This window comes from Octopus bimaculoides, chromosome 10 (assembly GCF_046866305.1).
Source record: "Octopus bimaculoides isolate indiv1 chromosome 10, ASM4686630v1, whole genome shotgun sequence".
In the NCBI taxonomy this organism is placed as follows: domain Eukaryota; kingdom Metazoa; phylum Mollusca; class Cephalopoda; order Octopoda; family Octopodidae; genus Octopus; species Octopus bimaculoides.
Genome location: NC_142937.1, coordinates 72700062 through 72725569, shown reverse-complemented (window position 1 = coordinate 72725569; position 25508 = coordinate 72700062). Strand labels below are relative to the sequence as shown.

The 25508-nt window shown below is 34.1% G+C and overlaps 1 protein-coding gene across 2 annotated transcripts in view; it reads left to right on the top strand.

The window, feature by feature from the left end:
- Window positions 1–24187, top strand: part of LOC106871865 (gamma-1-syntrophin) — a 250909-nt gene extending 226722 nt beyond the window's left edge. For both annotated transcript variants that reach the window (XM_089358802.1, XM_089358803.1), the window contains 9 exons: window positions 6437–6546; window positions 8686–8815; window positions 9485–9523; window positions 11902–12018; window positions 15777–15848; window positions 16740–16892; window positions 18314–18406; window positions 21389–21499; window positions 23610–24187. In XM_089358802.1, coding sequence (XP_089214928.1) covers window positions 6437–6546; window positions 8686–8815; window positions 9485–9523; window positions 11902–12018; window positions 15777–15848; window positions 16740–16892; window positions 18314–18406; window positions 21389–21499; window positions 23610–23711 — 927 coding nt within the window. In that variant the 3' untranslated portion in view covers window positions 23712–24187. The remainder of the gene's footprint in view (window positions 1–6436; window positions 6547–8685; window positions 8816–9484; window positions 9524–11901; window positions 12019–15776; window positions 15849–16739; window positions 16893–18313; window positions 18407–21388; window positions 21500–23609) is intronic.
- The last annotated feature ends 1321 nt before the right edge of the window (window positions 24188–25508 follow it).

The window sequence follows — 25508 nt, the reverse complement described above, 5'->3', positions numbered from 1 at the left end:
CCGAAATGGTATGTTTTTTTTACTATACGATATGCCACCATATTTGATTGTATGTATACATGTGAACAACTTCTAGAATGAAAATAATAAACTTGAAAACTAGGTCAAGATTGACAGACATTTTTGTCTTTACAACGATTTACTTGTTGCAAATATTGCAAAAGTTATAAAACAAAGTACAACAATGCTAAGTTTTTCACTATAATTTGGAAAATATTTCTATTTATGTCAATAACGGATGAATAATAAATGTGATGTTTCCTGTCTGTATTTTGTTAGTGGTTTAATCATTATATATGGTTTAGTTGGACTGTTTTCCTCGTCTGTCTTGCTCATTTTTGTGAGCATTTTGTTCATTATTGTTCACCCAACTTGGTCCTGTCACAGTAATTTGTTTCTCAGTTTCTATTTTTGTAGTTACTCCCCTTTAGTGACATTACCATTTTACCCTGGTACCATAGCTTCGAACAGTTCAACTAGACTACATATAACAATGTATATGTATGTATATTATTATGATATATATGTTTGTATATTATTATGATATATGTATATATTATACACGTGTGTGTGTGTCTGTGTTTGTCCCCCACCTCTGCTTGAAATTGGTTTTGGCATGTTTACATCCCTGTAACTTAGCGGTTTGGCAAAAGAGATTAATAGAAAAAGTACCAGGTTTAATATAAAAAATGAGTACTGGAATTGATCCATTTGTAAGCAACCTTATTTGAATCAGTGATGTTGGTTTCAATGGGAGTCAATTCTTGTAGGGCAGTGTCCCATCATGGCCACAGTCTACTGATTGAAACAAGTGAGGTAAAAAAAAAAAAAACTATATGTCAAAGGAACTAATATAACATCTCTTTCTATCTTTGAGGTAGTGTTAGGAACCAGTACACCATTTCTATGAAAGTGAGAGAGAGAGGGAGAGAGAGACCACATTTCCAATGTCTTTTTATTTAATTTTCTTTTTGTCTTTAACTCTTTGGAGATGAAGCTTAATTATTCAATATTACAGTAAAAAAATCAGAGGTATTTAAAATTTTTATGAGATGCAAATGAAAAAAGAAGTGTTGTCATTCTCAGAATTCTATAAAAATATCTGCCTTTCAGTAAAGTAATCAGCATCTTCATTTAATATCCACTTTTCCATACCTGCGTTACCCAGGTTAAAGAGAATAATGAAATTAAAAAACGCCATCTAAATTACACAGGTCTCAACTGCTAGTAGCTGAGATACCAACTTTCTGTATTAATAACTCTCCAACCCATGCCAGCATGGAACAAAGATGTTAAATGAAATGTTAAAAGAAAGTTTTCAACTCATGTATATAAAGTAAATACACATAATTCAAAAACACGTTTTGTGTAGCTTATTTCATAACCAAAACACAGGTACTGATTATTAACAATAAAAGGTCGATTTTGGTGATTCATTTGACAGAGGTAGTAGAGAGCCAATCTAGTGATAAATCTGACCTTGCATCTTGAAAGTTTGCATGAATTCTGGCTCAGTTAAATCTCTTGTGGCTCCAAATGATGTCATCTGTAGTGCAGTGTTGTATCGTCTAATTTTATTTTAAAGTGCTTGGAATCTTGGTTAGTTGATGACAACAGTTTCTTCAATGGCTCTGTAGGTTAGGGATTGCAGGGAGTTTAACCTTTTCACCACTGCAGTACAGTGCAGGTGTTTCTCCAGGCCACTTTTTTGCTTTACAATGTATGCACTCAGTTGTCATTGCACCAGTGGAAACTCTAGTGTCATCTGCATAATGAACTGCTGGATCATAATTGAAAGCTGCTTCATGGAAGATACTTCCTTGAGCTGTTACAACTGCTCTTCATTCTGCAGTGGAGATCCTATTCCTTGTCAGCCGTGCATACTTCTGTTCATCACTTTGAGATGCTCTGGCTTTTGCAGTGCACAGTCTGTTCGTTTCTTGGTATGCTTCCCTTTCTGCAGCTGTCTCTCTTTCCCTGGACAGAGACATTCTTTTGGCTGACCTTGACATTGTAGACAAATTTGACACTTTCCTTCTAGGCATGGTTATATATGTATACAGAAATACATGGGTGCAGAAGATAGTAGACAATGAAAATAACTGGGTAACGGAAATTATATTTCTTAATACAGTGGGCAGAAAGTAAATAAGAAATTTTTACGGAAAATAAAGAACTGTACGAGTTGAAGTGAAATTTGTCACTTAGTGAACCAAGGAGCCAGTGTCGAAGGAACCAAAAAAAGCCATTAACAACAAAAAAAAAACACAAAACCGTTGCAAAAGGAAATAGGAAATTTTTAGGGAAATTAACTAAGTGTATGGATTTAAGTGAAATTTTTGAAGTTACTTCTGTCAGTAAATTACAGACTAACGAAAAAAGAGGTGGGGAGAGCTAGCTAGTTAGACAAATAAGATATAGACAGATAGATACAGTGTGATAGATAGAGATAGAGAGATATAGACATCATTGACGCAAGAAAACTGGAAGTAAATATTTTTTTAAACTTTCAAAGATGTGAATCTAATACAAAATCAATATTTTTTGTTTTTTATGACCAATGGATATGAGAAACCATCAATTTCTGAAAGTTACTTCACAAAGAGTTACCTCCCTTCCCCACGTAACTCCAGACTGGGTGTTAGTCATTATGTGAAAAATTTTAAGAGTCTAAAACTACCCCTAGAACATAAGTAATGTATGTTTCCAGTTATAATTTTTTACACACACAGACAGAACAGGATTTATATTATATATATATATGTGTGTGTGTGTGTATATACACATATATACACACACAAATAGGCTTCTCTCTTATATATAGATATGTTTGAAGGAATCATTCCTTCTTTGTAGCAGAGTGAGACTGATCATTCTGTAAGGGTTAAATGATATACCACTGATATTTTGTGATGTTTTCTGGGTGTTTCTACCCATATCTCTAACCATCTCTTACTCTCCCCTACACTCTCTTCCTTTTCATGTTCTTATACCTTGAGTGTACACTCTGACACCTACATCTTTATTTCTCTTTCCAGTTGCACTCCAACTACACTCACCCACTCTTATATAAGGCGAATCAGCTACACCAGCAACAAACCTTTTCCTTCTCAATACTATCATACTTTAACCTCTCAAAATCTAGCACAAAGCCACTTTCCTTTTTACTATACTTCCACTCACTGAAGGAAGTCCTTTAGTCTTGTGAGTTACATGGGGATCTCACTACTGCTAGTGCTACAAATAAAGAAATCACCCAGTTCACTCTATGAAGTGGTTGGCATTATGAAGGCTTGTGTTGAATATTGGTTTAGTTTTAGTCTAATTATAATTTTTATCTGTTTCCCATAGGCTTAATATTCAACATATTTGCCAAGATTAAGTTGCATATATATTTGTGACAGCGGAAGTATTAATACCAAGGGGAAATATTTATCCCCACTTAAACATGGATGTTCTGTTAAAATAAACTATAGTTTATTTTAGTCTGTTCGAACAAAACATCCATGTTTAAGTGGAGATAAATATTAGCTGCATTATATTTAATATTATTGTGATCCCTTGAGAGTTTAAGTATTTAAGATGTGTGTATGATTTGTAACTGTTGTTGTTTCTTTCCTTGCAGCCTCTGTTACATCCCTTTCCTTTGTTGAGTGTTCTTAGTTAATTCTGCTCTAATAGTAGATGTGTGAATCAGGAGATAATAATCAAATGTATAGGAGTAATCTATAAGACCATCATCTTAAATGTATAAATATTAGATGTATGGATTAAACTTCTCTGTTTCCTTGTCATCCCTCTTTGGATACTTCACCTTTTAATTCAGGGGTGTCAAACTAGTTTGGCTTTGCAATCCAGATTGAAACATAAATTAGATCTTGCAAATTGGTAAGTGGATAATTCACAATTATTCCAGTGAAAGAAAAATAAAACTATTCACAATGTAGGCAGAGGTAAATGAATAATGGGTTCAGCATTCATTATAATAATAAAGAAATAACAAAATATCAGGTGTTAGCCTAAATTTGTTAGCAGAAATCATCATTATCAGTTAACGTCCTTTTTCCATGCTGGCATGGGTTGGATGCTTTGACTAAAAACTGGTAAGCTGGGGAGCTGCACCAGGTTCCAATCTGATTTGACATGGTTTCTATAGCTGGTTGCCCTTCCTAATGCCAACCACTCCAATAGTATAGTGGGTACTTTTTACATGCCACCAGCACAGATGCAACTGACGTGACACTGTCATTGGGCATGACTAAGATCTCACACACACACACACACATATATATATATATATATATAATAATATTAGGGACAAAATCCAAAATTACAGGGAAAAATATACACGCACACACCAGTCATCTCTGACAAGCACAGTTGTAAAATAATCTGATGACCTAATATCCTGTGTAGAATCGATTAGTAAGATCAGTTTTAATGAATCTATAATACTGTATACTTTGATGAATATAAATATGTAAGGTAGTGTCCCAGCATGGCTGCAGTCTAATGACTGATGCAAGTAAAAGATATACACACACACACACATACTCACATATCTAAAACAAGCTTCTCTACAGTTTCCAACTCAGTAACAAGAAACGTATGTTGTTTTTAGATATTTAACTTGGTAAATGCTAGAAATATCAGCTAAATCCTCTTAAATTTCACCCTACTACTTTACAAAGGGCTAGGAAACATTAACCAATAGAGGGTTAGATATATAAAGGGAGGGAAAAAACAGCATAGTCATAGGTTCTATATTTAAAAGATGAGGAATTATGTACATTATTTACATTCGACGGATATTTGTCTTCATCTTGTTTGTTGTTAACACGTTTCAGCTGATATACCCTCCAGCCTTCTTCAGGTGTCTTGGGAAAATTTCAAACCTGGGTTCTCATTTGAGAAGGCTGGAGGATATATCAGCTGAAACATTGTGTTAACAACAAACAAGATGAGGACAGATATCCGTTGGATGTAAATAATGTACATAATTCCTCATCTCTTAAATATAGAACCTATAATTATGCTGTTCCCCGCCTCCTTGTATATCTAACCCTCTATTGGTTAATGTTTCCTAGCCCTTTGTAAAGTAGTAGGGTGAAATTTAAGAGGATTTAGCTGATATTTCTAGCATTTAGCACGTTAATATCTAAAAACAACATAGGTTTCTTGTTACTGAGGTGGAAACTGTGGAGAAGCCTGTTTTAGATATGTGAGTATGTGTGTGTATATATCTTTTACTTGTTTCAGTCATTAAATAATGTAAATAATGAACATAATCCTTGCTTGAGCACCTTTGATCATGTGTCTTCTTGATCATTGCAGACCTGCACTTAACCTACTACAAGACAACAACAGCTAAATTTTACTCACAAAGTATTGGTCCATCTAGGACTAGAGTAAAAGATACTTGTAACATAGGTGTAACATAGATGTGACGTGGTGATATCAAACATAGAACAATGTGGGTATGAAACAAACTTCGTAATCACAACACCACAGCTGTGTCCATTTCATTCTTGCATCCAGCTGAAAATCCTTGAAAATCTATATAGGAGCCCCCTCAAATAATTCATGTTTCAAAGATAGATTTTTTCTTATTGTTTTACTTGAATTATTTTATTTATCTTGTGATAAATCAAATCAAACTTGTTGAAGTGGCTTCCTTGAAGTTCCCTCACTGGTTTGCGATATGATACATTAGTTCTTGTGGTTGGGCAATTTTTCATTATGATTGAATCTTTCAGCAGCAGGAATACAATCTCTGAACTAAAAGTCAGTTTTTAATTAAATTGATACTTTCTCACCTGTTTGTTCTCCTTCTGCCTTCTCTGTATAGTCTCTCCTCTTTCTTTTTTTCTCCACTCACCTCTACCTCCTCCTCCCACCCCTTTCTCTTTCTCCTTGTCACTCATTCATTCTCTCTCTCTCTCTCTCTCTCAGACACCTGCTCTGTCTCCAGGAGATTAAAAAGGAACTCTTTACCTCATTCAGAGTGAAAAGCCTTGCACCAATATAAATGCTTGACTCTTCAGTTCATCTTATTCCATTCATCGTTGTAATTTATCATGATGATAATAATGACAATGAGAATTATAATAATGATGATGAAGATACTGCTGAAAATAATGAATGTGATGAGGAGAATTGTAACGATGTTGATGATGATTATATTGACAAAGATAATGATGACTATGGGGTTAATAATAATAATAATAATAATAATAATATATATATATATATATATATATATATATATATAAGGATTATAATGAGTCTGACGAACGATGTTGATAATGTCAGTTCACCAAACATCTGTGTCTTTGTGTGTGGTTGTTGTTGCTGTTTTACCTTGTGGAAATTTATTTGCTGATTCAACCTCATTTGCACATTAACAATTTTTCCTTTTTCTCTGCTTCTTCTTCAGCACAACACATCCGGTTGGTTACAACTCGAAAAGCAATGGGTTAACATGACATCCATTCCACTCCTTTATGCTTACATAACACGATATATGGCAGGAACTGACAAACTTCGGTAAGTGTGTTTACTTGTGCCATCTCTTATTCAGAAACAATGAACCCAACTTTGATTGGTAGACTTAATCTGTCAACCAGCTTTAGCATCAACAGCTGGTTTTGTGGGTGCTTTTAGCAGAATCTACACTGTTTCAAGCATACAACCTGAGTCTCCATTTTGTGGACATCTTCTTCTTTATTTCCCAGAAACCTCTACTTACAACAGCAAATTGACTTAATTATACCACCACCATCACCATCATCATCATCCTTCTATTTTCCATGCTGGCAAGGATTGGATGATTTTACAAGAGTTGGCTAGCCAGATTGCCGCACCAGGCTTCAGTTGTCTGTTTTGGCTTGGTTTCTTCAGCTGGATAACTTTCCTAACAACAACGACTTTACAGTGTGTACTGGGTGTTTTTTACATGACACCAGCAAGGGTGCTTTTTACATGGGACCTGGACAGGTGCCTTTGATGTGGCACCAGCATGGGTGCTGGGTGCTTTTCACATAGCACTGGCACAGGCATAAAAAATAAGACAATAAGAAAATAAGAAATCCCCATTAGTGTTGTCTGTTTAAAAAATGTTTTCATCGTGACTTCAGTGATACTAAAAATTCTATGAACAATTTCTAATGCCTAGTTACTTTCCACCCACCCTGTACATATATATGTGTGTGTATATATATATATATATATATAATATATATATATATATATATATATATATACATATACATACACACACACACATACATACATATACACAAAGGTCTTCTTTCAGTTTCTCTTTACCAAATCCACTTACAAGGCTTTGGTTAGCCCAAGGCTATAGTAGAAGGTACTTGCTCAATGTGGCATGCAGTAGCATTCTTTTAACCCATATGTATTTTCCAAAAGCTTTAAAAGCACAAGGAAGTGCAATATATGAAATACACACACACACACACACACACACACACACTTCTTTTACTTCCATCTACCAAATCCACTCAGAAGACTTTGGTTAGCTAAGAGCTATAGCAAAAGGCACTTGCCCAAAATCACATGGTTTAGAGGCAAACTTTATAACTGGACAACTATGCCTGCTTCTTGTTAGAAACAGTTATTTATACCATCAAGAAAAATACAGCAAATTTCAAAATTATCATTAATTATTTACTTTTAAACTTCACATGTTTTGAAATAACATAAACAACTGTCTCCGCTTTTATCCATACAATCTTCTCTTATTTTCACAAAATCTTATTTTTCCCTTCTAGAATATTAACCCTTGGCAAAAATAGGATGACATTAATCTACCTGAAGAGAAAGCCATCATGACACATCATCATTTCATTGTCATTTAACGGCTGTTTTCCAATCTGGCATGGTTGGACTCCATTAAATTAAAATGAAAGTTATTTCCTAAAATGTGACATGTTGTTTATTAGGTTCATATTTTACTCCAAGAGGGCTTTTTACTGCAATCTCATTCTAGGGTAAGACTAAATGTATAGAAATTCTTAAATAGTATTAATTTTACCCCACTATATTTAGAATATTTCCGTTTAACCTATGCAAATCAAGTTTACTTCATTTCATTCATTTATTCATTTAATGTCTGTTCTTTCATGCTAGCATAGGTTGGAAAAGGTACTTATTTGATGCAGGATTTTAATGACCAGATGCTCTTTCCATTGCCAACCCTTACCTGTTTTTTTTTTTTATTCTATGGGTTTTTTTAAAAGCACTCATGATAGGCTTCAATACAGTTTCTGTCTACTGAATTCGCACACATAAAGCATTGGTTGGCAGGGCTGCAGAAGATATTTGGTCAAAGTACTTTGCAGTGGAACTGAACCCAAAACCATGTGGTTGAACAGTGAAATCTCTTAGCCACGTTACCATTCCTGTGCTTATTGAATCTGTTAAAATATAAAAATTTCCCTCTCTTCAGTTTTAGAGTTTAGAGAAACCACAAGCAACTAAAAATAATACCATATTCTAGTCAAAGTTACGGGAAATTTGATTACAATATAGAAATTGACTTTGATGAATGAGAAACTTCTTTATTTTTTTCTTTCAAAAATATCTTATACAATCATTGTATTTCTTTACGTTTTCAAATTGTTGATGAACTTTAAGTAATTTTGTGATTTCCATTTTATCTAGACCTAATGCATTTGAGGTTGTTGGAGTCGATGGTGTAACTTCTGGTGTGGTAGTATGTGAAGACACAAGAGCCTTAGCAGAATGGATTCAGTGCATATCTGAAGGAATTAATCACCAATTTCGAAATTTAGTAAGAAAACCTTTTACTGTTTTACAGATTGACAATCTAAAGTAATTTGATGAACTAAAATTAAAAACTTAACTGCAATGAATCAATGCAAGGGTCTTAATGCAACACAAAACACCCTTAAATCACACTCTACTTTCTTAAAAATAAAAGGACACATTAAATAATGTATTCTTATTTATATTGAAAAAAAGACTAGTTATTTATGATTGAAATTTTATTTATCATAGGTCTGCTAGATCAAAACTGGCCTAAACAACAACTTAACTTCAAAGGGAATATATAAATTTAGTATCTTTTAAAGTATATTTGATTTTTTTTTCTGTATTTCATGAAGCATGGAAAAATGTATTATATAAGCCATTCTAGTGTGAAAAAGACATATAAAAAATATAAATTGGAAAGTTGATGATGATACTGGAGAGGTTAAATGTACTTTTATATTCTATATAATAATGGAAATTGAAAGTTCTGCAAATAATTCATTGATTTAGCAATGATGAAATATTCAATACATTGATTATTCCATTCATCTTCTTAATATGTGTTCACCTTCACTGAATGCATTCTTTTGTTAAGTCATATCTTTAAGACTTAAAGTTTTTATCTTTTTTTCAGCATCAGCATCTTTTCCTATCTTTTATTTTCTCCCTTTCTTCACAATATTTTCAGATTTCCAAATGGAACAAAATGTTAATTCCAGAGGAACAGGTGAGTTTTTTTTTTTTTGTTTTTTTTTTAATGGCTGTTACTGAAAGATATGGACAGGGTGCATATTTGCCAACTAGATTAGGGCTAGTTTATTTGAAAATTTCTTATTCTTAACTGAAAAGAGTTATATTTCACAACTTAGTAGAAAAATAGAAGTGATTAGATTTTCACTTTTTCGAAAGCACTCCAATAAAAAAAAAATTATATTCCAAACTTGATTTCAATCTTAATTGAAGCCATTTTACTTTATTTGTCTTGCTAATGCTTTTGAGAAAAGTATATGAATGTTGCAAATTTACTTTTCCCTATACTGTATAAATATGATGCCTTCTGGCTGTGTAAGAAATCAATTTTACAAGGGGACCATTGTATGAGTGTATTGTTTTGTTGAAATATGTATATTGATTATGTGAATGTTAAGATAATGGTCATTTGCAGAATTCAATGGCTGACTCTGTTTAGTTTTATGCTCTAAACAAACTCTTGGGCTTCTATACATTGTACACATTATGAACCATCAATGCTGTGTTCATTGTCCTTTTTTTTTTTACATTAATCTATTTGAAAAGTGGATTAATAAAGTAAAAGTTATTTTTAAAACCTGTTACATTTCTTATTAATCACTAACTCTTGATTTAACAAATATTAAGCGAAAATACTTAATCGTATTTCATTGTTCTTGTCAATGTGTTTCTAAGTTCTGACCCAAGATTATCAGAGTACATATATTCATTTAGTGCTTACAGTATAGCTGTTTTCAACCTAAATTTTATCTGCTTATGTTATTGGATTTTGCTTCTATGTTTGGAATTTCATCTCTAATTCTTCAGTAGATTCAACTTAGAGGACTTAGCCATCTCAATACAAAAGTTTCCATGCACACTTCACTTCACTGTTGTGGCCTGGGAAACTAAAGTTAATATGACCTAACCTCTGTGGGACACTTGGCAGCTGACTAAATTCTTTGCTGAACTGATTGTTAACTCGTAATTTTGCTTACAGCATTTCTGTACATAGTTTGCATATGGCTCTAACAAACCAATCATCTACACCTAGATTTTTTTTCCTTTTGTTAGCAACCATTGTACACTAGAGCATGGTACCTGTTGGAGGCCTACTCTAGGTCAACAAATACTAAATAGCATGGCCTAATTTGTGATAAGAACTTCTTTTGTAGTTGCCTCACCAGAACAAGAACACCAGTGGTACCCTATCCAGATGCAAACCCAAAACATATCGCATCTAAGCTAATTTTCTTCCTAATTAATTGTTTCCTGTAACATTATCTGTTGCTTTCATAACTTGGTCCACAAAAAGTATTTAAGTAAACCTTATAAAGACAAAATTTTTAGCAGGAAAGAGCACATGGTTTTGTTGCCATCAGGGACATAATCCTGCTCAATATGCAGCAAAGGTGTAAGCAAGAACTCTGTAATACATTTCCATTATAAACAATATATATATAAAAGAGTTGCACTGGGATTACTGACAGGCTGTCAGAATTTTGTGTGTAACAAATGCACAGAAGTTGTTTGTAGTAAAAATAGCCATGAAATAAATTGCAAATTCTCAACTGGCTCCCTGGAAGAAAATGTTAGTTTCTGTTACCTAAATGACCTTGTCAGCAGTGCAAGAAGCTCTTTCAAAAGCATAGTAACTAGCATGAGAACAAGGAGGGAAAAGTTCAGAGAGCTTTTACTGCTACTGACAACAGAGGGATTCAGGTTTTCTCTCTCAGTGAAGTCTGAATTATACATTGTTTGTGTACTAAATTGTGATGTTCATGATAGTGAAGCACAGACTGTGAAAGCTGGAAAGTCATGTGCATACTCTGATGGGTGTGTATTGCTAATGTGAATGAATGATAGTATAGGTGAGCTGAAAGAAAAACTGGGTTTAGCTACAATTTGCAGTTAGAGTGCAAGTCAGAAGACTGCACTGGTGCAAACACGTGATGCATATGGATGACAGTTAAGTAAAGAGAAGGACCTGCAGAAGAAGAAGAGGAAGAAGCTCGAGAAAGACATAGGAAGAAGTGGTGAAAGCTGATCTCGGGAGGTTGAACTTCACTAAGGAAATGACTAAGCACCATTTGCAACATGTAGCAAGATGCTTGAAGAAAACCTATACAATCAATTTAAAACTGATGTAAGTGTGATAGAAGTGATGGTACTTTTTGGATTTACCATCAGAGTTCAATATAAATTTTAGCATCTGTTATATAAATTTCACTAAGGTTAAAGAGTAGAGGGGCCTAAGCAAAATATAGGCACTTCAACAACTCATTCTCCTAAGATATAGCTAAATAACTGCTGCATATTTTTGAGTTCTGAAGTATACTATATTTTTGCTTCTTGTTTTTTATCATTAATTTGCAGATATTCCATGTTTGTTGGTGTTTTGAAAAAGTTCAGGTCAACCGACAATGCCAAGCTTGGAGAGCAAAATTTCTTGCATTAAAAGGAAGTGAAATATTCTTGTTTGATACTCCTCCTGTAAGTTTTAATACAACTTTCTTGTTTACAGTGTAGAAATATTACCAATATTTTTTGCCATATATACGTTCTCTGTTCATTGTTATTTCATTAAAGTATAATTTCTTCTATGTCCTGTCTACGTCTGAGCACTTATTGCTTGCATCTCCATCTAGATTAGAACAACAATATGTAGTTATGTACTCCTTACATAAAAATACATTTACATAAAAATACCTGTAGTTGTGAATCCCTTAAATTCATGTACAATAGATCATATGTAGTTCTGTACTGCTTACATTGCCATCTACAGAACACCACCTGAGCACTGTGAACCCTTAACTTGCAAAATATCTTCTGTTGTTGTTTAACTCCAGGTTAGTCTTCATCAAGTAGATCTAGAAGCAAAAGCATTCCAGCCACAAACATCTCATCTTTTTTTTTTTTTTTTCATCATTGTCTTGAACTACATTGTTTACGATGTGCCTTTCCACTTACTTTTGAAGAAAGAAGGGTGGGATGTATTGAAGATTTGGCTGCTATTTTTAACACTCTGAGCAATGTTATAAAGGCCCTCACCTCTTCCAACTCATTATCATCATGATTTTTTTTTATCTGTTTTACCATGCTGTCATAGGTTGAATGAGTTTCACAGTATCTCATCCTTGGTTAGAGTCCTTTATAATCTGGCACACTCAGTAACAGAGAAAAACCACTTGTCTTTGTCGTTGTGTATCTTATGTTATTTTTTGTTTGATTGATTTTTTTTTTAATGGCTTTTATAGCTGATTGCTCTTCCTAGCACCAACCACTTTATAGCATGGGTGCTTGTCATGCCACCAGCACTAGAAAGATTGGCCCTTAAAATTCCCTGTTGACAATTGGGGTTTCACACCTAAGCTCCTTCCGGGCTAACTTATTTTATGGCCTGACCTAAAAATCACCTAACCCATATCATATCATATTATACTAGATTCAGTGTCTGTTTTCTTTAATTGCCTAGTTCTACAGCAGTACATCAGACAACAAATGACATGAACCATAGTGTTTAATACGTTTGTTAGATAAAAATATATCCTTCAGCTATATTTGCTCATCAAAGACATTGCTTCAAGTAACAGTCATTTATTTCTTGTGATATATTATACAGACACAAAGAATATGACATCATTAGCAAAAAAAAAAAGTAAATAATAATGATAATAATAATAATAATAATTTAAAAGAAACCTCAAATTCCTGATTGCTTCCTTTTTCTTACTGCAGTTTTCTTTTATTTTCTAAATGTTGTTATTGGAATTGTGTGAAAAGGTTTATGATATACTTTTATGTTTCATATTATTTTCTTAATATAAATATTTTGACATAAAACTTGGATGTGTTTATTCAGTGCAATTTTATTTTCTCATTAAAAAAAAATCACTAAAAAGCTTTAAAGATATTTCTAGTTAGTTGGGTTTGTGTAACTAAAGCAAAAAAGTAATACAAAAATAGAAAAAACAAAGATGTTAATGATGAAGAAAATAAAAGGGTAATAAAAGTATGTTTATGATTAAGAAAAACTCCTTAAAATCTAGAATAGAAGCAAATTTTCAAACGTTAATGGTAACTAATTAGTGATTGGTTATCTTCTTAATAAGTATCAACACATTTATGTAGACATCATAATTATCTTTAATAACACCAGCACCATCATCATCATCACCACCACCCCATCATCATCTTCATTTTAATAATTCAGTTAAGGAACTTCCAGGAGGTTATTCAAACTATTTGAAATAGCAGCCAGATTCCCCTCAAATACCACCTTACAATCTTCTTTATTTAAAAAAAAAAAACAGGATAGATTGAATAATGTAGTTCTAGTCATACTATGTCTAATAAAGAAAAGATAATATCATAGCCAAAACACCTTTGATCATATGTCTGCTCAATCAGGACTGACTTGAAGGTTATGTCTATCTATTTTTCTTTATTTCTTTCTTTCTTTCTTTCTTTCTTTCTTTCTTACTTTTCTTCATTCCTTCTTTCTTTCCTTCCTTCCCAGATCAGTACAACCTTTCTATGCCAGATGTCTTCATCTTCCATAGCAGTCTTCATATCCTCCACCTGATATCCTGCATCCCACACAAGTTGATTAATATATGCTCTTCTTGGTCTGCTTGTACCAGAATCTCCATGCATGGGTTTGCTGAGGAGGAGTTCATTGGATATTTGATCCTTGCTCCTGCATAATGTCTTCTTCTTCTGATTACCGAGATGATGGTGGGAAGATTGCCATGCAGTCACTGCTTCCTGGAGCATTGCTGCCAAGAAAAGTTGAGAAGTGCACAAAGCAGTCTTGTGTACCATCAAGCTTCTTTACAAGTCTCTTGTTGAGTGTTCAGGCTGAAGAGCCATAGAGAAGCACTGAGTCAAAGACTACTTTGAAGAAACCCCTCTTCATGTTGTCGAGAAGTGGGGACTTCCATATAATTCTAGGGAATTCCATACTTTTGCAAACCCTGCTTGGACATCCTTTTCTGCTGAGGCAACGTTACTTTTGTGAAGCTAAACATCATCACTTTAACCTTTTGATACCAACCCAGCTGAAACCACCTTTGGCTCTGTAGTACAAATGTTTTGTTTTCAAAAGTTCTGAATTAAAATCTTCCACCAAACCTTAGTCACAATTTATGTTCCTAACACTAGCTTAATAATAACTAAGTTATTTTACTAAATTTTTTTGTTATATTTAAAATTGATTGAAAGAAGCTCAGAACATCTCAACAGAAATATGGTAACAAAAGGATTAAGCTCTTATCTTTTACTTATTTTAGTCATTAGATTGTGGCCATGCTGGGGCACCACCTTGAAATTTTAGTCTGGTACTTACTTTATTGGTCTCTTACAGGGGCGTAAATACACCAACACCAGTTGTGAAGCAGTGGCGGAGGACAAACAGACACAACAATAACAACACACCATCATCATCATTATTTAACGTCCATTATCCATGCTGGCATATATATACAATGGGCCTCTTTCCATCTCCATCTATCAGATCCACTCACAAAGCTTTGGTCAGCCTGAGGCTATAGAAGACACTTGCCCTAGGTTCCATGCTATGGTACTGAACCCAAAACCCTGTGGTTGGGAAGCAAGCTTCTTACCACACAGCCATGCCTACACCTATTAATGTCCATTTTTCCATGCTGGCATGAGTTGCTTAGATGAACTGCAACTTGGCAAGCTCTCCACCACCTTCATCCTACTTCATTTCTTCTTAGATATCATTACCTCTTCCCATTCTTTCCTTAGATTCACTCATATCAAAGACAAACAGCATGTAAACAACATACCTTATGTCTAATGAGATCTATTAATCCTGCAACACCATGGACCTGCACTAGCAAGTCTTGCTTCATTCAAATTGGCAGCAGCAGCAGCAGCAGCAGCTGTCATATGTGAAGGACAGTCTCAGCTGCAGCAACTGTATTTGAAAATATTATCTGACAATCCCGTTTTTGTTTCCTTTTTTGCAAGTGTACTTCTTCTGCAGCAGCAAGTCTCCAGTTTCCCCTCTTTTAAACATACCATAATATTTAGACTAAAAATGAATAAAATTTAGAAAAGAATATCATTGTTTGAGATAATACTCTTTGAAATATATTTATGTAAGACATTGTGTTAAAAAAAAAAAACTCCTTTCCTAAATAATATTTTCCTTCTGCTTTTCACAGGAATAATTCTCCAAGATTTGTCTGTTGATGTGCCTCTATTATTACATTTTCTTTCAGGCTGATCTGCGAGACTGGAATCAATGTGAACGTGTGTCAAAGGTTTATGAATCAATGTTCAAGATTCTCAAGGTCAGTGAAGACTCTATGTGTGTGTACTTACAGCAAAGTGTACTTAAAAAGATTAATTGAACATTTCTTTCTATCACTTAAGTAATAGAATATGCATCAAATTATATGTGTGTGTGTATATATATATATATATAGTCAACAGGCAAGATCCAGAGATTCTCAGTATAGAAGACAAATGATTTAAACTTGGACTCCAATGTCTTTACAGGGGATCAATTCCATGGGGTAAGGAATTGCTATAAGAGGGATCAAGTTTAGCAGATATGAAGGCAATTATGTGGATAAACAAATTAGACATATTAAATATAACAGTTTGCCTATGAAATACAAAATATGTATATATGTAAACATGAAAAATGAGAGAAAGCAAAATGTGAAGACTTTTAGACGATGAATATTTAAGTATAAATATATAGACATTTATATTAATAGATCCAACTTACACAGAGTACAAACAACAGAGAAAATTAAAGGTGTTATAAGTCCAAAAGCTGTTTTGGGGGTGAGGGGGTGGTCTCGGAGATCCGTCATAATCTTGGTAGATGTAGTTCATCACAATATGCAGACTGTGGAATAAATGATTATCAGATGGGACAATGTCCAGTGAATATGGTGGATGGGGCATCATTTCTCATTCAAACTGCTCCAGCCTTTGGAATGTCATCTTCACTGTATGTGGCCGAGACTTGCCTTGATGGAAGAACACCTTCCATAAACATACAGATTGTCTGTATGTTTATGGACATCACCTTAAGTATATATAAATGACTATAGGTGAAGGGGTATTTTTGTAACTTCAAAGTGTTGCTGTAAGTTTGCTATAGGAGACATCACTAAAAAAAAAAAACAGACATTGCTCTAATCCTATATTTCTCTCCTATTTTTTCATAGGACACAGAGTTAACTGATGACCGCCAACATTGCTTTATCATCCAGACTGGAAGTGGTAGTAGTATTTATCTTAGTTTGGAAAGTCGTTCTGAAGTGCTGCAATTAGAAAAAGCTTGGTACCGGACCAATCATCATGCTGTGAGCCTACTAAAGGTTACCATCATATTTTATTTAAATATTAATGTTTCATTACCGAATGTAAAAACTGGCTCTTTGGATTTGCTCATTCCAGGTTTTTGGCAACAGACACACATGCACATGCATGTATGCACACACACACACAAGCACACACACACACTTACATTCACACATATACACACTCATACATCCTCATAAACACACATTTTCACTGTCCAATATATACTTACCTGATGTGTCATGCACATAAATACACACCATACACACACCATTCATATATATATATATATATATATAGAGAGAGAGAGAGAGAGAGTTATTAATATTTCTAAGTCTCTCTAAAGGAGACTACGGCAGCGGTACTGGAAATTAATAGTTATCGCCAAGCCAACATGGCAGTCCCAAAATTAGGACGAAAGCTGCCGTGAATTAGCTCCAAGAAGCCATCGCCTCTAGCTAGCTATGTGACACACGAAACCTGTGTCCTTTATAACCCTCGAACAGGGGAGGTCAGCAGTGTCCCCCTGCTGGTTTGGCATCTGCAGACTAGTTTCAGGGTGTTGCCCCTTGTCAATGCAGAGCAGCCAAGCCCTAGCCAGGCGGCGCTGCTGACTATCTGCTCGAAGGTTATTTATCTAATTTCAGTGGAATCTATCCACTGGTTTTCAGAAATAGAGTTATTAATATTTCTAAGTCTCTCTAAAGGAGACTACGGCAGCGGTACTGGAAATTAATAGTTATCGCCAAGCCAACATGGCAGTCCCAAAATTAGGACGAAAGCTGCCGTGAATTAGCTCCAAGAAGCCATCGCCTCTAGCTAGCTATGTGACACACGAAACCTGTGTCCTTTATATATATATATATATATTGGCATTAGGAAGGCTATCCAGATACAGAAGCTATGTCTAAGTTGACACAGGAGCCTAACAGAGCCCTGAAGCTCATTGGATCCTGTCAAACTGTCCAGCCTATGCTGGTATACAAAACAGTTAAATAAGGATGGTATATTCATTTCATACCTATTTAAAGTCCATTTTCTATGCTGACATGGATTGGATGTTTTGACAGTATCTGACACATTTTAAGGATTGTGCTGTGTTCCAATGTCAGTTTTGGCATGGATTCTATATTTGGATCCCATTCCTCATGCCAACCACTTTAAAGAGTGCACTGGTGCTTTTTATTCATGACATCAGCACCAGTGAGGTTATCATGTAGCTTGCAAGACTAAGATCCTCTTCGACTGAATAAGACTAGAGTAGAGAGGAAGATGGTTTTATGCTAGATGATGAGAGCTTAAACTATAAACTTTATTTAAATATTTGGTTGTGCATGGAGAAGTTTTACACCAACTATAACATTATATATCCTCCTGTCTCTATTGTCACCCTCTGTTTTTTGTCTCTATATGCAAATTTTATTTGTATTACTTCCAGAGTAAAACATTTGGCTGTACTTGGAGGAGTTGTCTATCAGGGTTAACATTAGATATCCATGTTGGTTTTTCCCTATACGACAGTGAAACACGGGTAAGTGAAGTTTGTTTCACTCAGAATATTTAAACTCTGGGGCAATTGGCTTGCTAATAAGAGCATGCCTCATTGTTATTATTGTTGTCATAGGTGTTGTAGTAAAGTTATCTTTGTTGATGTTACTGATGTTTTTGTGTTGTTATTTAGCACCAATTCAGCTCTGATTGAGCTGATCTTTGATCAAAGATGTTTCAGCCCTGACCATCCAGTCCTCTCCTCAGATAGTGTGGTAGCCAAGACTATACTGACAAATATTCTTTTCTTAAGATTGGTTATTCTGATTATTTCTTTTAGGCTGAGGACTGCATAGATATTCTTTTGTTGATGTTACTAGTTGTGTAACCTCTGATCAAGGAGATCTATGCCACATAGATATCCAATCAAATAACTATCATATTATGTTGCATACAACTCGAATTGTTCAGACCAAAATTTACAAAAAAAAAAAACAAAAAAAAAAGATAGGTTGGCTTACACACCAAGATGACTTTGGAGAACCAAAAGTTCCATGTAAAATGCAGCTGGATTTGCAAAGATGTTTGAATGTTTATACTACATGTTTACACTATACACTTTGAGTTAGATACTGGAAAATACAATAGGATGATCTTCAATCCATAGATCCAAATATATTATGTCAGCTCTTAGTTGATGTACATTCTGACATTCACTGAACTGCAGTCTTCTGTGGTTGACATGTTATGTTTTCTTCACTGTCCAATATATTTCTACACTCCTGTTGTTTTGTTCAGCTGCAAGATCACTCCTATGATAAAAGGTATGCCAATTATGACCAACCTGTCTTTTCAGATATAGAATATCTAGGACTACACTATCCAACATATTGTTTTGTAAGATGATAAAGTATGGACCTGGCATGGCTAGTTAAAAAGTTCACTTCTCAATCATGAAGTCATTAGTCTGATGTCACTGCATGGCATTTTTGCTTGTGTCATTTACCATAGGTTCCTCACCTTGACCTGTAAGCTGTGTGCATAAATGAAAGCTGTGCAGAAGCCTGTCAGGTAGATTGTACCAGTGATTCAAAAGTCCAGCCTTGTCTCATGCTGGTTCTGTTTGAAAATTACATTAATGGTACACACTTTTGGAGAATACTAAGCTACCTAAAAGGTAATTCACTGAGCAGGAAGTTCAGGTGCTCAAATAACTGAGTGCTCATCATCAAAACTGTTGGAGATCCATTTATGATATGAAACAAATTTAGCTGCTGTTTTTAGTAAATGGAGTGACTCTATGTTAGCTCTCTCTCTCTCTCTCTCTCTCTCATTAAGAACTACATTAAGGGTACACGTGTCTGTGGAGTGCTCAGCCACTTGCTCATTAATTTTACAAGCAGACTGCTCTGTTGATCAGATCAATTGGAACTCTCATCATCATAACCAATGGAGTGCTAGTTGTTTGTTACTTTTGGATGTTCCTTCTACTGCAAACCTCTTTTACTGTTAAGAAGTGGATCCTGGTTCTAGCCTCATAGACTGAGGCAGTCAGTCGTGTGTCTTTCTTGTGCAGAAACATTAGTTAACTTCTGTGATTATACATCCGTTTGGGAAAGTAACTCTAAATATTCTTTAATATTTGTGACACTTGATGAATATAAAGCATTATTATAATTATTTAAATCTGATTCTGTGTGTGTATATGTGTGTGCATGTGCATGGGTCTGTCTATATAGGTATGTACCTGTGCGCTTGTGGACGTGTGTGATGGAGGATAAATCTTGTACATATGTATGAACTATTTTGTTTATGTATGTATGTGTGTGTATATATGTTGTGAACATGGCTATCACATGGTTTTGTGTTCAGTCCTACTATGTGATACCTTGGGAGAAGTGTCTTCTAATATAGCCCCAGGCCAACTAATGCCTTATGAGGAACTTTTGTTGATGAAAAATATGCAGAAGCCTGTTGCACACACGTGTGTATGTGTGTGTGTCTTCATGTCCCCCCCTCCTCCGCTGCTTGACAGCCAGTATTGGTTTGTTTACACCCCCATAACTTAGCAGGTCCACAAAACAGACTAATAGAAAATGTACCAGACTTCAAAAATAAGAACTGGGCTTGGTTTGTTCCTCTACGCCCTTCAAAATGGTGCCCCAGCATGGCCACAGTCCAATGACTGAAACAAGTGAAAGAAGCTGAAAGTAGGTGTATGAGAGAAAGAGAGAGAGAGAGGCTGTATGTCTGGTACATTGTATGTATATATATATATGTGTATATATATATATATATATATATATATATATATATATATATGTAAGAGTGTAAACATGCTCAATATTTTATTGTTTTCTCACATTTTATAAAATTTTCTTAAACATTTCAATCAATGGTCTTTAAATAAAAGATAAATGAGCAATGAACTAAATGCAAAAACTGCTGATTAACAAATCAGTATAAATAATAAAAGCTGATTCGGGCTCTTTCTTTAAAATTACTGCCAGCTTTAAATAAAGTAAAATTTCTATAGAGATTTCTGGAGTGTTGTATTCTCTTTATATTTTCATTTAACCATTTTGAGATCACCCTTGAGTCAATGAAACAAAAGGTTTTGTTTTAAATTGTTCACATTTAAATAAAAATGTTTCCATTGTAATTTTATTGAAATTGCTTTTGTTAAGGTAATTTTACAAACATCAGCTCAATAATAAAGAAAAGACAGTTTTACTAAAGCTTTACAAATTCTCAATTATTTTCAAAATTACTTGAAACACATAGCTGAAGTGTATTTCATAAGAGATATCATCTCAATGAGTTTATCTGAAAAATTTTCAGCCTTAATAATTGAATACATTAAATCTTAATTGTTTTCATACCAGCAGGGAAAAATAATATATGAATTTCATTTTTTTTTTCTTTTTTTCTCATCATATTGGTATATTTGTTATGTACAAGTGTAAGAAAGAAATACTAAATTATTTCTTAAATGTTAATTAGTGAAACACTGATTGTATTGCAGAGTTACATGTGGACATATAGATTCTCTCAGCTGAAAGGTTCCTCTGACGATGGCAAATCAAAGTTAAAACTATTATTCCAGAATGATTCTACTAAGTTGATTGAAACAAGAGTAAGTATGAGATAACTAATTAGAAAGATTAACTAATTATTTAATTGATCAATTTCTCACAACAATAGAAACACTCATTGGTTCAATGTTTATGTAGGGGATGATGATTCAATAAGTACCAGCCATACACTACAATCAACTCTATTACTGTCCATCACCTTTTCCATTTTCTGTTATCCTCTCTGTTTTGTTCTTCTCACCTGTGTCTCCCCCCTCTCTCTCATGTAACTATCTCTTGTCTCTCTCCATTTAGGAATTTCCACCTCCTGGCTCATCTTCCCCTTTCTCCCCATTCCTTTGCTTTTGTGATAACTGGACTCTTGTTTGAGTTTCTTGGTTTGTTGAGGGCCACAAGTCATTGTTCTATTTTCTCTCGGCATTATTTTCTCTATTTTATTTTCCATACCATAAGATAATTCATTATCATTGCCTTGTCCCTCTTATTTTGGGCCTTTCCATCTTAAATTTGCCATTATAGATTCTCTTTTTCTTGTTTGTTCATCTTTTATATATATATATATAAATATATATATATATATATATATATATATATATATATATATAGGAATAATTACTGTGAAGCATTGTGTAGAGTATATTGTATAAAGGATCATGGGTAAGGCCAAAACAATGCGAAGTAAATGCAAGGTAAATCACAAGAAAACAACTATGTGAATTAATGTAAACTTATCTCGTATTCAATATTTTGGGGTTATGACCCCATTTTCAAGAAATTGATGAATGTTGCCAATGTGCATGTGTGTTAGTGTGTGTGGAGTGGACATGTGCAGAAGGGTGTTGCTATAGCAATCAGCTAGCTTCCTGTAACTCCCTTCTGTTACTGATCTTGGATTTCTTTTGGTGTATGAGGATGGCCTCAAAGATTCTAAGGTTGCTCCTGTTCCACTGTGTTGCCTTGATGTGCACTGTGAACTCCCAGGTCTGGCATTTCCCTAGATATTTCTTCATGGAAGTGTCTGCCAGCATTTGTTCCTTAATGCATACATGCAGCTTTAGTAGCATCATTGCTAATCAGTGCATAGTTTATGCACTGTCTCTATATACTTCAGACTGGCTGATTCAAGCTTGTTTCAGAAGTGACATAAGTACATGACACTGACAAGCTGCAAGAACAATGCAATATGTACCTGTCACTCTTGCTGTTTCTTCTGGGGTAATTTTGTTTTCCCTAACTTTGAAGTATATTATGTTTTTTAACACTATATATCTATAATAGAATTTTTTCTGGGACAAAAATGACACCTCTTGGCTTTTCAACAACACACATATGCTAATTATGTTATATATATATATGTATATATATATACAATTAAACCTTGGGAGAGGCATTATGCCGGTAATAAACACACGCACTGGTTCAGTCCTTTATTAATTTATATAGTTTTTTTATTTAACAAAAAACTATATAAATTAATAAAGGACTGAACCAGTGCGTGTGTTTATTACCGGCATAATGCCTCTCCCAAGGTTTAATTGTATTTCTTTCAACACACGTATCCACATCAAGAATCTTGCACACGAAATACACATACAAAATATATATATATATATATATATATATATATATAACGAATGGCTGAAGGTCCTACAATATTTTGTTGAACAATCACACAGATGCTTTGTTTATAATGATCAAATGACTGTGTTCACATAAGCTCGCTCCCTCCATCACATTAACATTACCTGTACAGATGCATGAGTGTGCCATGCACCAGATGCCAAAATGATTGCAGAGCATGCTAATTTAAAAGGTTTTCCTCAAGAACACAATGCACTGTTCAGTCTGGAAACTAAAACCACAATCTCGTAATCGTGAGTGCAACACCCTAACCACAAGGCCATGCTCCTTCACCAATACATATACACACACCAACTACCACTCACAGGGTATTGGTGAACCTTAGGCTATATAGTTGAAGACACTTGCCAGAGGTGCCAAGCAGTGAGCAAACCTCAAATGACATTATTGTGAAGTAAACCTCTGGACCACATAGATATGCATGTGTCTCTTGATAGCTTTTTAACCATTCCATTATGTTAACACCAATTTACATTAAACATTTTTTTTTTTTTTTTTTTTTTTTTGCAGGAAATAGAATGTACAAACTTGCAGACATTGCTATTTTGTATACACGCTTTCCTCTCAGCTAAGTTAGCATCGGTGGATCCTGGCTTCCTGCATAATTTCTGACAGTTTGAAAACATTTTTGCTGTAATCAACCAATACAACCTTATGTTTTGTCTTACTGTCTTGTTCCAATGACTGGTGACAACTTTTTCAACTTTGAACCCATTGAAACACTATGTGCCACTTAGTGTCATTCAAGAAGAAAGACTTAACTTGTTTCGTCCATAGGGAAACCAAAGCTGTGTTTGTTATTCACAATCTGAACACATCTCGTCAGTTGATAATATCAGTCCTAGCTAAGGTTGCTAACTAACACCTATTCCCCATTTCTTCCTTGTTTTTTTTTTGTTTATATTATTATTATTATTATTATTATTATTATTATTATTATTATTGTTTTACTTTCCAAAGCTTCTGTTTGAAGCTACAAGTTGCTGACCAAAAAACAAAAAAAAGAAAAGACTTTTAATCTCTCCCAAAACAACAACAAAAACAAAATTTGTTCCTGTATATTTTTGTAGAAAATTTGTTAAAGATTATTTGGAGGTTAAAACAAAAAAAAAAAGAAAAATGGAGCATTTGATTTGTTGAGACATTCTAGCTAAAAGTTTTTAAAAATAGTGATTGTTTTTTGTCTTTGAACAATTACCATTTGATGTAAAAGTGTAATTGAGACTGCAAAGGTTGTGTTTGATGAAATATTCTAAACAGTTGTGTTGACTGTAAATTGTAAACTGGTGTGAAGAACCAATATCTTTGGTGATTACACATGTTACTTGGTGAAATATTATAAAATATTGTAACCCTAATAATATCTTCTAAAGCCATTTCTATCCTGTATTATTTGGTATATTAACATACAGTATGAACCTATAATATATATATATTTATATATATATATATTATATGCCAGTACATTTCATTAGCATTTTCTCATGTGCATGTATGCATGCCCATATCAAGTAACATGTCAAAAGTATGGAACAAATATGGTTGCTACTACAATAAGCAGAGTTGAGCTTATGTGGGCTGCAGAAAATATATTCATGGAAATCTCTTTAAAATAATTGACTCCCCTTAATTAAAAAGAAAATGAATGATAATCTAATAATCATATAAGCTTCTTAAGAAATGTTCTAAGGAGCCTTTTGTCATGTTGAAGAATTCTGAATCTCATTTACTACATTAGACACTGATTTTTTTTTACATTGCCACACATTCTCAAAGGGTTCAGGTCAAGGTACTATGCTGGCCATGTCATTTGAGAAATATGTTTATTACTTTACATTTTCACTGAGCTTTCTGCTAAGATCTATGGGAAGTGGCATTTAACAGCTTGGTAGATGAATGGGTTATTCCAAAATATATTAGCAACTACTTGCTACAAACCAGTGTGTAATTATCCTGTGTTATATTTATATATATATGTCAGAGGAAATTCACTTTATCTGACCCAGTAATATCAACTCCACCATATGTGGTACATACCCAAAACATATGGCTTACTTTTGTAGGAATTCTCTCTTGGTTCAAAAACAATATGGTTTCCATTTCTAATAAGGTTTTCTCTAAGCAAAATCAAATTTGCTTTTTCCAATGACGTTTTGGATTTTTCTTCAGAAAAGTTCCACATTCTGCCATTGGTTCATTGTCCTGTGTCCTTTTATTAACCTTGCACCATAAACTCGCCTCTGACCAGACTGTTGACTTTTCTTTTTAACAAACTGAGAAAGGCTACCAAATTTTGCAATTCTTGTAACCGTCCTCGTATGATCTTCCATTGAGCTATTCTCATGGAAACAAGCTGAGGTTCTGTTTTGTTAAATACTCATGTATTACCATTACAAACATTTAAAATTA